At 36.4% G+C, this 12,832-nt stretch overlaps 1 protein-coding gene across 1 annotated transcript; it reads right to left on the reverse strand.

Moving 5' to 3' along the window:
- Positions 1 to 706: 706 nt before the first annotated feature.
- Positions 707 to 9,054, reverse strand: LOC128362213 (low choriolytic enzyme-like). The gene is made up of 9 exons (XM_053322959.1): positions 8,958 to 9,054; positions 8,723 to 8,753; positions 8,529 to 8,594; positions 8,112 to 8,264; positions 6,995 to 7,112; positions 5,921 to 6,099; positions 5,468 to 5,549; positions 4,731 to 4,859; positions 707 to 758 (listed from the first exon to the last, which is right to left on the reverse strand). The coding sequence occupies exons 1-9, from the start codon at positions 9,018 to 9,020 to the stop codon at positions 707 to 709; spliced, it is 873 nt and encodes a 290-aa protein (XP_053178934.1). The 5' UTR covers positions 9,021 to 9,054.
- Between the last annotated feature and the right edge of the window lie 3,778 nt (positions 9,055 to 12,832).

Below are 12,832 nucleotides of genomic sequence, written 5' to 3' on the forward strand. Positions count from 1 at the left end.
GTGTTTCTTCAGCATGTTCCCTGAGCAAGAACACATCCTCTGTGTGTATTTGGGTAGTAAAACTGGCATTTTTTAAATATCCAAGCATCCCGTGTCATAGCCACATGTGTGATGCTTTTCACAAATCAAACCGTTTGGAAATCGGTTGAGATTTCAGTGAATAATTCTACTTTGAGATTGTGGAGTACCTCTTACCTCCCAACCCAGTCTCACGGAAATATGTCATTATTAATGTTCAATGAAGTGCAGAAGCAGTTATACACATACAGTAAGTGTAAACTTGTGCTGTTGTGTTTGGACAGTTGCATTGCCTATACTTTTAAAGTGAATTAAATCAGTATCATATTTAGCTGAATTTAATCAGATTCTAAATTTTATTAAGCACATCACAAATCATAAGATGCATTACTGGCATTGCTTATTTATGAGAAGCTGCATGGTTTGCCTCCTGTTGAAAAAATAATTAAAAATGTTCAAAATAATTACACATACGTGCATTCAAGCACATACACACGTATACACACTACAAACACACACACATATGCAGTAAAATATTAAAGTCCTTTGGTTATAACTCTAACATTTCATAAAATACATTATCTCTACACATTAGATCATCAGATGTTTAAATAGAAAATGAGTCAGTGAATACAAGCTAACAATAAATCACATTGATGATGGTGTCCACAGAAACTTACTTTAATTTCTAGAGGAATTGGTTCCTTTTCACAGGTTCCGCATCAGATTGGGAAGCAGTTCTATCAGAATTTAAAAAGACAGAAAATTCTGAAAATGTTTTATTAAAAGAGCTGCTGTAAAGTGAACATATATATTTTATATTTTTTTATATAATTTAATTGTTCTAGATTTACTGTATGTCTATTTACTAGTCTGTCCATTTTGTCAGCAGGGTGATAGATACAGTAGTATGATGAGAGAGTAGTGTTGGTATGCACATACAGTGCATGCAAGTGCACACACACACACACACACACACACACACACACACACACACACACACCGGCATATACTGTACATGCAGTAGAATATTAAAGTCCTTTGGTTATAACTCTAACATTTCATAAAATACATTATCTCTACACATTAGATCATCAGATGTTTAAATAGAAAATGAGTCAGTAAATACAAGCTAACAATAAATCACGTTGATGATGGTGTCCACAGAAACGTCAAAAATGACCCCAATTAGAATCAATGTGTTTTTGCAATGAATTTAAAAAATGTCTTTCATTTTGGTTAAAGGTGATTATATTTATTATATTTGAGTCAACAAAAAAATGATTTTACATTTAACAAGTTTATTTATAACTTTTTTTTAACACGCACACACACGCACACACACCCACACACACACACATGCACACACACCAATCAATATTCAATAATCATATAATAGGTTACCTAACAGGTTAGCTTTTATTACAAGGAATTATGAATATAGTGAGTCTCTACACAACAAATGCAGTAATATCAGCTGGTTTACTATGCTAGTGTAATGTTAGCTAGCTTACTAAGCCAGCTAACATTACACTAGTTTAGTAAAGCCAGCCAGTGGCGTGCACAGACTTTTTGAAGGGCATGAGCAAAAAGAAAAAAAGGGCACATACAGCATGTTCTCGCCACTGAAAAGGGCACTTTTGCGCACGTTTTTGCCAACCAGGAGGGCACCCTAGCACGCGTTTGGCTCCCAAGAGGGCACCTTAGCACGCGTTTGGCTCTCAAGAGGGCTCCCTAGCACGCGTTTGTCTCCCAAGAGGGCACCTTAGCATGCGTTTGGCTCCCAAGAGGGCACCTTAGCACGCATTTGGCTCTCAAGAGGGCACCTTAGCACGCGTTTAGCTCCCAAGAGGGCACCTTAGCAAGCGTTTGGCTCCCAAGAGGACCCCTTAGCACGCGTTTGGCTCCCAAGAGGGCATCTTAGCATGCGTTTGGCTTCTAAGAGGGCACCTTAGCACGCGTTTTGGCTCTCAAGAGGGCACCTTAGCATGCGTTCTGGCTCCCAAGAGGGCACCTTAGCACACGTTCTGGCTCCCAAGAGGGCACCTTAGCACCCTTCCCCCCCCTTGTGCACACCACTGAACATTACACTAGCTTAGTAAGCTAGCTAACAGAGCTAGCAGTAGTAAGCTAGCTAACATAGTACAAACATTACTACTAACATTATTTTGTAGTTATCTAACTAATGTCTACTTTGTTGACCAATATGATTGATATGATGATTCTATAGGAAATGCTTGGCACAAATTTTATCCAATAACAATATTTCAAAACCTTTCAACCTACAGCGATCAACAAGACAAGGGTGTCCTTTGTCACCACTGCTATTTACATTAGCAATAGAACCTTTGGCTGTAGCAGTGAGATCACATGCAGGAATATCAGGCATAAGAATTGGTAGGAGAGACCACCTCATTTCTTTATTTGCAGATGACATCATATTTTTTTTGACAGATTTACAGAGTAGCATTCTAAATCTGACAGGATTATTAGAGGATTTTGGAAAGTTCTCTGGGTACAAAATTAATAATTCTAAATCTGTATTAATGTTTCTAAATGAGGAAGAAAGGACAAACCCACCCATAACCACACCATTTACAACAACTACAGAAGGTTTTAAATACTTAGGAGTTAAAATTATGCCAGACCTTAACAAAATAATACCATCAAACTATGATCCCCTGGTAGATGAAGTGTCTAAGCTGTTGGACAGGTGGTCTACTTTACCCATATATTGATGGGACGAATAAATGTTATAAAAATGACAATTTTGCCAAAATTCCTGTATTTTTTCCAAACACTTCCTCTGCCATTACCAGCAACATCCTTTGATAATTTAAACAAGTTGTTCAGTCAGTTTATCTGGAACAATAGGAAAGCAAGACTACGCCTAAAATTACTATATGAGCCTTGTGAAAGAGGGGGTCTTCAAGTTCCAAATCTCAAGTGGTACTAAATGGCTGCTCAGCTGACATCAGCTTCACATTACTTTTATAATTCACCCCCAGCTTGGGTAAGCATTGAACAAGAATCTGTTCCAGAGCTGTCTCTACACAGTTATCTATACTCTTCAGATGAAAAAAGACTAAAAAAACATACAAAAAATCCCTTTCTTAAAAACACAATTTTAGTGTGGCATGCAGCACACAAACATCTGGGAGCCTCCCCAATACTCTCTCAGTTCACCCCAATTTGGGGTAATGAGCAATTCACACCTGGAGCAAAAGATGGGGGGTTTAAATTATGGCATGCAAAGGGTATTCAGAGAGTGCTGGATACAGATGGAGTGTTACTTACCTTCAATCAGATATGTGAAAAATATCAAATTCCTTCCAAGCACTTTTTTAAATATCTGCAACTGAAAATTTTTATTTCGTCCAGATATAAGCAGATTTTGAAGATCCCACCATTATCAAAAATAGAAGAAGTTTCCCTTGGGCGTATGGGAAGGACACACTTACTCTCTATCTATTATAATTTAATAATATCCACTTCTAAAGTATCAGCAATGGATAGATTAAAGGCCTGGAGAGATGATATGCAAGTGGACATAGCTGAAATTGAGTGGAATGAGGCCTGTTTAAAGGCACAAACACAAACCATAAATACAAGGTTTAAACTTCTACAATATAAATGGTTAATGAGGACGTACATGACTCCAGTCAAACTTCATTATATGAATGGTAACATACCAGATACCTGTACAAAATGTCTAGATAACAAAGGTACTCTTCTTCACTGCTTATGGGAATGCCCAAGAATTCAAAAGTTTTGGAAGGATGTTATAAATTGTCTTTCAGAGTTCTTTCATATTAATGTACCACTAAATGCTAAGCTATGTGTACTTGGAATTTATCCATTGAACTTCATACAAAGGCAGAAACAGACTATGCTACTGGACTTTGGACTTCTACAAGCCAGGAGAGTGATTGCACTTAATTAGAAGAGTGCAGATGCACCTTCCATGAAACAATGGATAAAGGAACTTTCAGAGTGCCTTGGACTGGAAAGACTAACATATATTGCCAAAGGAAAACAGAAACAGTTTGTTCATCTTTGGGAACCATACATGAGCATTGTGGAATCTGGAATGTAATTTATTTTATTTATTTATTTCATTTGCTATTCTTCTGGGTGTCTATTGAAATGTTTAGGGTGACCCTTACTACATTTTATTTTATTATTATTATATTTATTTTCTTTCTTGCTGTGATTTTAATTTTAATTTGGTAAACCTATACATTGATAGTGTGCAAGTTTGTGTGTGTGTGTGTGTGTGTGTGTGTGTGTGTGCGAGTGTTGGTTCTGTGTGATGTGTTATTGTGTAATTGTTCTGTAATACCAATAAAAACCAACAAAAATAACAACCCTCGGGATCATTTTTGACCCCACTTATGCATCTAAGGGTTAAAAAAACACAGACAATTCTGAAATTGTTGCTTCATTTCTTATTTGAACTGCTGTGAACATCTATACTTTATATTTTATATATAATTTCTTCGTCCAAATTTTACTGTATGTCTATTTACTAGTCTGTCCATTTTGTCAGCAGGGTGATAGATACAGTAGTATGATGAGAGAGTAGTGTTGGTAGGGGGTAGGCTAGTGGGTAGCCAGGTTAGAAGGTAGGAAGGATGAAGATGAGAAGAAACAAGAGCAGGTCGATAGTTCAGAGGGAATAGTAGTAACAGGCTTCATGGGTCAAAAGATACATACTGCAGCGATAAAGACGGTTCACCCGAAGGATGTCGTTGCGACTCATCTGGGTGGCCATGCCAATGGGCACGTTGGGGTTGGGGATGGGAACAATGGTTGGCTGCTTATTACTAGAGAAGGCATCCCTGTGGTGCAAACAGGCAGTAGTGAAGAAGAGTTTAAAATGTAAACTTGTAACCATTCTCTGTTTTCACAACTGCTTAGATCTTGTTCAACGGGAACCACTAGTTCTTCCTGTAGAACTGAGTGGCCACTGATGTACAGTATGGGAGGATTAAAGCTGCATTAAGAATGTTTCACCACCTGGGGGCAGAAAAACTCAACAACAGACTGAAAACATGATATAAATATATAATGTAATCTGACATATCATCACTTTATGAGGTTGTTCTGGCTAACATGTCTAGATGTACATCTAGCAGACACACAGACTACAATTAGAATTCATTTGGATAGATGCTGGATCCACTTGATTTATGTAAGTCCAATATTCTCTTTTCTTGAAGAGGCTTCAAACACTCTGATAGACAAATCAAAGGAGTAGCAAGCTTCTAAATGTATAATCATTTTAGTACAAAATACCCGCCCACTGCTGAGAGACAGTTACAAAAAAGTGGGGTATTGAAGTAAATGATTGTAAGTATAAAAGAAGAGTTTGTCATAATTTGTTTGTTATAATATGATTTAACTTTTGCTTAAGTATACTGATCAATGAGTAAACTATGAGAGCTACCTTTCATACTGCATGATAGAGTTGTAGTCATAGGGAGTGCCAAGGTTCCTTGTCTGGACCTTTTTAAATTGGTCCTCTTTTCCTGCGAAAGAATCACACAAGTCAGATTTGATCTGTTCCATTACAGTTTGTCAGTAAAATGTCTGAAAAGTGCAGAAAGTGAAAAGCATGAACAGCATATGCAGGAAACTACATATGTCACTATTTCTGTACCAATGGTTGCTCATTCAAGAGGTCTTGATAAACATGATTCACACCCTGACTTACTTTATACCTGCTGAAATGAAATGATGAAGTCCAGTCATTTATTAGTAAGTGTTAAGGGTCAGATGTATATTAATACATCCTGGTTTTTGTTATTTTTTGTTATTTCAAAAGTAATATTGAAGCCATAGTTTATTCTATATAATGGATAATGACTTTTTCAAATTTTTGATGAAGACTATGACTCACCAATTTTGATGTTTTGCCAGAGGATTCTAACATGCTGGTCCCTGTCAGACCGATTCTGTTCATGGTGGAAGCCCAGGGCATGGAGCAGCTCATGTTGGATGGTGCGGTGATAAATGCACCCAGGAATATTCAGCGACACTATCTGTCCCCTACCCTGACGCCCGAAATATGAGTAACACCTGAAACAGAGCAGTAAAAAAAACTATCAAACTGTAAAAGAGCCACAGGGCCCTATCTTGCGGTCGGCGCACAGCGGATGGCGCGTGTGGCGCATAGTTTCTCCCAGCACAGTTGTCATTTTCTCGCCTTGGGCCCAGGTTGTCTAAATACCTAATGCACTTGCACCAGTCTGTGCACCTATGGGCGTGTTGGTCTCAAAATGAGGTTGGTCAGGTTCATTGGTGGTGCATTGCTATTTTGGGGCAGAGGAAAGCGATTGTGCTACTGACCAAAAACAACAGGTCTAAAGTACTGGAGCATATTTCACTGTTATTTAAGGGGCGCATTATCAAGAGTCCAATATGCTCTAGACACGCAGCAGCACACAAACATGCAAAACATTACAAATAAAAGGACCACAATGTGAATTCGTATTATGATGTACATCAACATATTAAAAATACAAGTCATAATATTTATCAGATTTAATTAATTGTAAAAAAAAAAATGGAGAGCGCCGCTGTGGACAGTCCTAACAACCTATGAAAGTCTGTAGGCTCTGAGATGTTGCACAGAGCACAGTGCCATTACACACAGCCACTCACTGTTTATTAAATCAGCTGATGACACCAGGCTGCTGCAGTATATCCACACACACCTTTTACACTCATCAGACTGGTTAGTTGTATCTCCATATTCTTCCTTTATATGAATTAAATGTGAGGTTAGCAGCTCATCAGCCAACTTTCCTTTCAGCAAAAGTAACTCATGTTATATTATTGAAACGCATTGCTGGGTAAATGCACTGTTATAATAGCAATCCACCAATGTGACAGTGCTCCTGGATATTAAAGGGAATGGGAGATGACACTCTGATTGGTTTACCGCGTGCTATAGTGCATGTGTGGTCCTTACCCATTGTCAGACTGGATGTCCAGATAGTCCGTCTGTCCACTGAAGGGAAAAAAGCGGATGCAGGTAGACTGGGCAAATGACTCCAGACCTCGAATGATGGTGCTTCTGTCTTTGGGGGCTTGAAAGAAAGAAAAAAACAACATGTATTATCAGTTTAGTCAGTTTTCTTATCTTAATCTTGATGGGCAACAATTCAAAAAGTTTTAAAAGGGGACTGTGTCACTTCTGCTGAACAGTAGCCACTGTAGCAAAAATGGGATGATTACTACTTATTACTAATTATTAGGACATTTTTAAAAGCAAATTTAAGACTTACCTTTGTAGCCTGGTTTGTTTAAATTTTATTTAAAGGTTTTATTATATTCTGTTCTTTTATTTATCTTTTTTAAACTGTTTAGTTTATTAGTTTATTTAGCCTATTTATTGTATAATTTTAGTTATTTACATTATTATGTCATCGTATTAATGGTAACTTTTAAATTCTGGTTTCAATTTATTTTTATTAAGTCATCTTTTATTTATGTTCAGTTCCTTTTTTTATTTGGTGTTATCCAGTCTCTGGTGATTCCTCACTGGAAATTGCTGAGAGTGGGATAGTGCTTCCTCAGTTTTCAGCATGTATATATGTATTATGTGTGAGAGAAAGTGGACTTTAATGTTTTACTGCATGTATATGCCGGTGTGTGTGTGTGTGTGTGTGTGCGTGTGTGTGTGTGTGGCTTTTGGTTTTGCGTCTACTTTGTTTTTGCTTGCTTTTATTATGTAAAGCACATTGTGCTACATGAGAAGTTCTAGATAAATAAAGTCTGATTCATACTAGAAGTGTAATGAACAAATCTGATCACAAAACAGTTTACTGACTCAATGTAATTCAGTATATACAACAGTAACTAGTTGCATCAAACTTGAATACATACAACAGTAAGTGAATACATCGCATTAACATGTTGTTCAGTAGTGTCTGTCATACAGTATCAGTTTGCACACATCAGCCTCCATAATTAAGGCTGTAGCCCATAAGTGTTCTGAATTGAAGACAGGTGTGTTATATATTGCTAATCCACCTCTCACAAACCAACATTGTGCCTTCAAAAGCTAGATGGTTAGTGAGACTTACAGTACTGATTGGAGATGCGGTAAGGAACATAGACGTTGCCATCAGAAGCTTTAGGCCACTTGCAGCCTCGTTCGATGCAGGGATCAGCATTCCCTAGATCAGTTGACACTGCTATGTCTCCAAACATCACTAGAGGATCATCAGGGTTCTTTCCTGTAAAATGACATGATGACATTTGAGAAAATGTTTTAATCTTGTTTGTTGTACTGCATTTCAATCAGGCAGGTCTAATCTGAGTCTCTATAGGCTAATATACTGTAATACTTGCATAATGTAATCTCAGTTTAAATGTAAAATGATTGTCTTGCTCTATGCATTTACTGCTGGAATGATAATTTCACCAAAGATGAAATGTTATCACATATTATGAGATCTGTACTGAACAACACAAAGCAGCTGCAGTGGAGATGAACATACCCAGATTGGCATTGGCTTTCTCTATCAGTGTGGAGACACTGAAATCATCTTCCTCAATGGTGTTGCCTGTTGAATAGAAACTGTTTCTTCATGTACTTGAATGTAACTTCATGAATTGCTATATATTTACATGAATACTAAATATTTACATCAAGTAAATACATTTTACTTGATGAAATGTAAGTATGTCTTACCAGAGGATTCATCACTCTTTTCAAATGAAGCCTGTAATAGCATGCAGAAGTTGGTCAAATGCTTTTAAATTGATATAGTGCCACTGTGGTCTTATCTGAATTCAGTATAATATTTTATGCAAGTTGAAATATTCAGTTTAAATCCTGCAAACTTCAATTTCAGAGACTACTGAATGAAACATTTGCAATACTGTGTGAATACTGTATGAATCTAAAGGTGTCTGTTGATGGTTACCTGCAGAGTGAAGCTCTGGACAGAGCAGAGGAGGATGCTGAGCACAGCGGTCTGGAGAATCATGGCTGGTCACAGGACAGCAACAGCAGACAAAGAAGACATCCAGAGAGACAGAAGATCTCAAGCTTATATTGGTGGGAGAGCAACTACCTCTCATCCAAATATGGCATGTTGCTCAACAACAGTAATGAAAGAAGTACTCAGATCCAACACAACAATGTAGAAGTATGTCATCATAAGTGAAAGTCTTGCTCTTATTATCATACTTAAATAAAAATAGATCATATCAGTGATACGATTTTTGCAGAAAATCAAGGTCAGAACAAAGATAAGTCCACAATTTGTATTCATGTTTTAACTTTTCTCTAATCTTTTCTTTTTCTGTTAAAATATAAGAGTTGATCTTGTTTGGTTGGAAAACTGTTTTTATCTTTATCGATGCATTTTATTCTATTTTATAAATTATATATATTACATTATTATTATATATATGTTTTATATGTTTATTCAAGTGACTAAAGCTGTCAAATAAATGTAGCAGAGTAAAACATACAATATTTTCAATGGTTTATACTTGAGTAAAGTATAAGTGGCTCAGAATTGTACAGTACTTGAGTGAATGTACTTAGTTACATTGCACCACTGCTCAACAGACACTTATTGACAAATTCAGCTCAGGTGGAAGTGACCGTTATTACTTGAATCAAACTGTGATTTGTGCAAGATGTGGGCTAGTTTTGTTTCCTGATGTTTTGTTTATAGGAAGAAAAAGTGTACAGCTAAATAATCTATCATGGAAAATAATGTTTTTTTCTTTCTTTCTTCTTAAAAAAAAAAAAGGTACTGTGAAAATACTCACAAGAAAAAGACATGCACTGAAAAAGTTGAAAGTGTGCAAGAATTAAGAGCAAAATGTACTTTAAAGTATTTAAAGCATACTGTATGCACTCATTAGGTTTAAGAGTCCCTGTCAGTGGTATCACTGTAAAGTATCACTTTATCTCCACTAAATCATGTTTTCAAAATGCAATGATACAGTGGAAGATCTAAATGAACAGGATGTTTGATAACAGAAACACTTGTTTGGACTGCTGTTATAAATATAATACAAATTAATCTAATTTCTAGATAACTGACACCAATGAACAGTTTGAGTTGAAAGTTTATGTCAGTGATCTACAACTTTTCTCTCATTGTGTCCAGCTGCTACTCCTACGTTGGCCGTCGTGGTGGTAAGCAGGTGGTGTCTCGTTGTGTCTCTGACAGGGACAACCACATCAGTCCTCCTGCAAAACGTTCAGTCTGGTAATGGAGGATGTCATCTGAGACCAAGGTTTTGAGGGTTACTTTAAAATTGTATTCCGATACAGTTTCTAGTTACCTGTTTAACAATTTTGTTTCCTGCTGTTTTGTTTATAGGAAGAAAAAGTGTCCAGCTAAATGATCTATCATGGAAAAGGAAGTTTTTTTCTTCTTCTTTAAAAAATAAAAAAGTACTGTGAAAATACTCCATCACAGGAAAAAGACATATGTATAAAAACTGCATTAACAGCTGACTTTATGATCATTTCAGATGAGATTATTCATAATGTTGAGAATCATTTCTAGTTTGCAGAATCAAACAGCAGTTGTCTGTGAATACTGACGGTGAGAAAAATGAAAATAAATGCTTTTTATTACAATCATATATTTGATCAGTAATCTAATAATATGGATAATGAGTCATTTATGATAAGCTACCTGTGGCATCACTCAGTGATTAATATGGTGTTGCACTGAAACTAAATTCAACATGTTTATTTATTGCATTAAGGTCTTCACATTTACACAACTCTTCAGAGTTGCTCGACAATGATTTCGTTATAAGACTTCTCTAATTGTGGGAAACTGATTGTAATGACAATGTTGCGTTTTCTCTTCTTCTTCACTTGCAGATGAAGTATTTATAGCTCTTTTCACAACAACAAACACAGGTTGGTTCCTTCAAACGGGCGTTTATTGCAAATGTGCAATTCCTAAGCAACATTTTTTCAGATATCTGCAGGTCCGGAGCTTTGCTTACAACACATTTGCCATGTTTCCCCACCTACCTAATGATTCTGTTCTAGATAGAAGATGAACAATATTTTCTTGGTGTCAGTAAACTATAAATGACAGGAACATCTGGCCACTCCCCCTCTCACACAGCACACTGAGCACAGGAGTTAGAGAGGCTATAAGGCAGTGGAGCTTTGGCAGCTACAATGTGAAATACACTTCAGACCCTCAAAAAAATGCATGAAACTGAAAAGACTTGGAATAGCCCAGGCTACTTTGGACTGTCTTTAGACTTTGAATGAACAACAATAAACAACAATTCCGACTGCAAGGTCTCGAATTGAACTGAGTGATAGGCCTAATGGTCCCCACTTTAAGGACATTTCAGAAATAAATAAAAATGTAACTGAACTTTTGATGTCTAATTGTAACAGTGAGCATTCAAACATATCAAACCAACAATATAGTAAAAACACATGCAAAAACAGATTTTTTTGCACGGGCACTGCACTAGTTATTAAGTCAAATGCATCATTCTGGTGCACTCTGAGGGCAACATTATCTATACAAAAATATTTATGCTTTAGTAATTTAACTGCTGGCTGTATAGGTATGAATGATGATGACACACCCACAGAGCACATAAGAAATGTTACCAGTTAATAAATGTTCCAAACAAACCATCAAAAAAGACAAATGTTCATATTTTAGCTCTGAAACAAAGATAGCAGAAGTGATTATCTAAGTTCAACTAGTTCATTACTCAGGAACAGATAAAATACTGTCACATTATTCAGTAAATATATTTTTCTACAAGTTTGCATTGTGTTTCTTTAAATCACTAAACTATCTGTCTGCTTATCAATAAAAGACTTGACTTCAAGATGTCTTAGAAGTGGATCAGGATCAGAGTTGATTTATTTTATAGATTGAAATAAAGAAGATCTCTCATTAAGACTTCTTAAAAACTGAACCAACTAAAGCACCATACTAAAGGCTTTTTATTTCAATCATATATTTGATCAGTAATCTAACAATACGGATAATGAATAATTTATGATAAGCTACCCATGACATCACTCAGTGATTAATATGGTGATGCACTGAAACTAAATTCAACAAAACGTACATTTCATTAAAAAATAACAATGTCAAATGTAAAAATATAATTATTAAATCTGGAGCGAGGGAGCAAGATGCGCTGTAGAGAGTGACTGTGTGTGTGTGTGTGTGTGTGTGTGTGTGTGTGTTTATATGACTATCAATGCAGCGCGTGTGAGAGCAAAGCACCCTGATAGCTCTGTGTTGCTGCTTATTAGACCAATCGCCCCCCCACTGGACCTTTTTATTTATTTATTCATTTCTAGTACAATTTTTCATAGTTATATTAAGAGAAGTTTATATTGTTGTTGCTTTTTGAGGAATAAAATTCAGGGTGTCCCCTGCATGCAACAGATGCCAGCATTCACCTGCAGATCTTATACATGTGCTCTGGTTTTGCCCATCTTTGCATAAATATTGGACAGAAGTTTTTAATATAATTTCTGTAATAAGTGGGGAAAAAGTTGAGCCTGATGCTTTGGTGCTTTATTTGGAGTCTTTTCTATGTTACCAACTCTCTCTGCAGTTAAAGAAACCCCTGGCTTTTACCACTATTTTGACCAGAAAACTGATAGTAATTAAATGGAAGTTACAGGCGTCACCATCTCATATTCACTGGGCTCGAGATGTTCTCTATTTTCTCAAATTAGAAAAACTTTGACTTTCACTGAGTGGGTCTGCGGGTAAATTCCAGAAATGATGGGGTCCCTTTTATCAATTTATCAACCACATAAGTT

The sequence above is a fragment of the Scomber japonicus genome, chromosome 1, assembly GCF_027409825.1.
Source record: "Scomber japonicus isolate fScoJap1 chromosome 1, fScoJap1.pri, whole genome shotgun sequence".
Lineage (NCBI taxonomy): Eukaryota > Metazoa > Chordata > Actinopteri > Scombriformes > Scombridae > Scomber > Scomber japonicus.

Coding starts and splice junctions, on each gene's coding strand:
- LOC128362213 (XM_053322959.1), bottom strand. CDS start 9,020: ATGATTCTCCAGACCGCTGTGCTCAGCATCCTCCTCTGCTCTGTCCAG. Junction 8,595..8,722: donor AAAGAGTGATGAATCCTCTG/GTAAGACATACT, acceptor TCTATTCAACAG/GCAACACCATTGAGGAAGAT. Junction 4,860..5,467: donor TCTATCATGCAGTATGAAAG/GTAGCTCTCATA, acceptor TTTGCACCACAG/GGATGCCTTCTCTAGTAATA.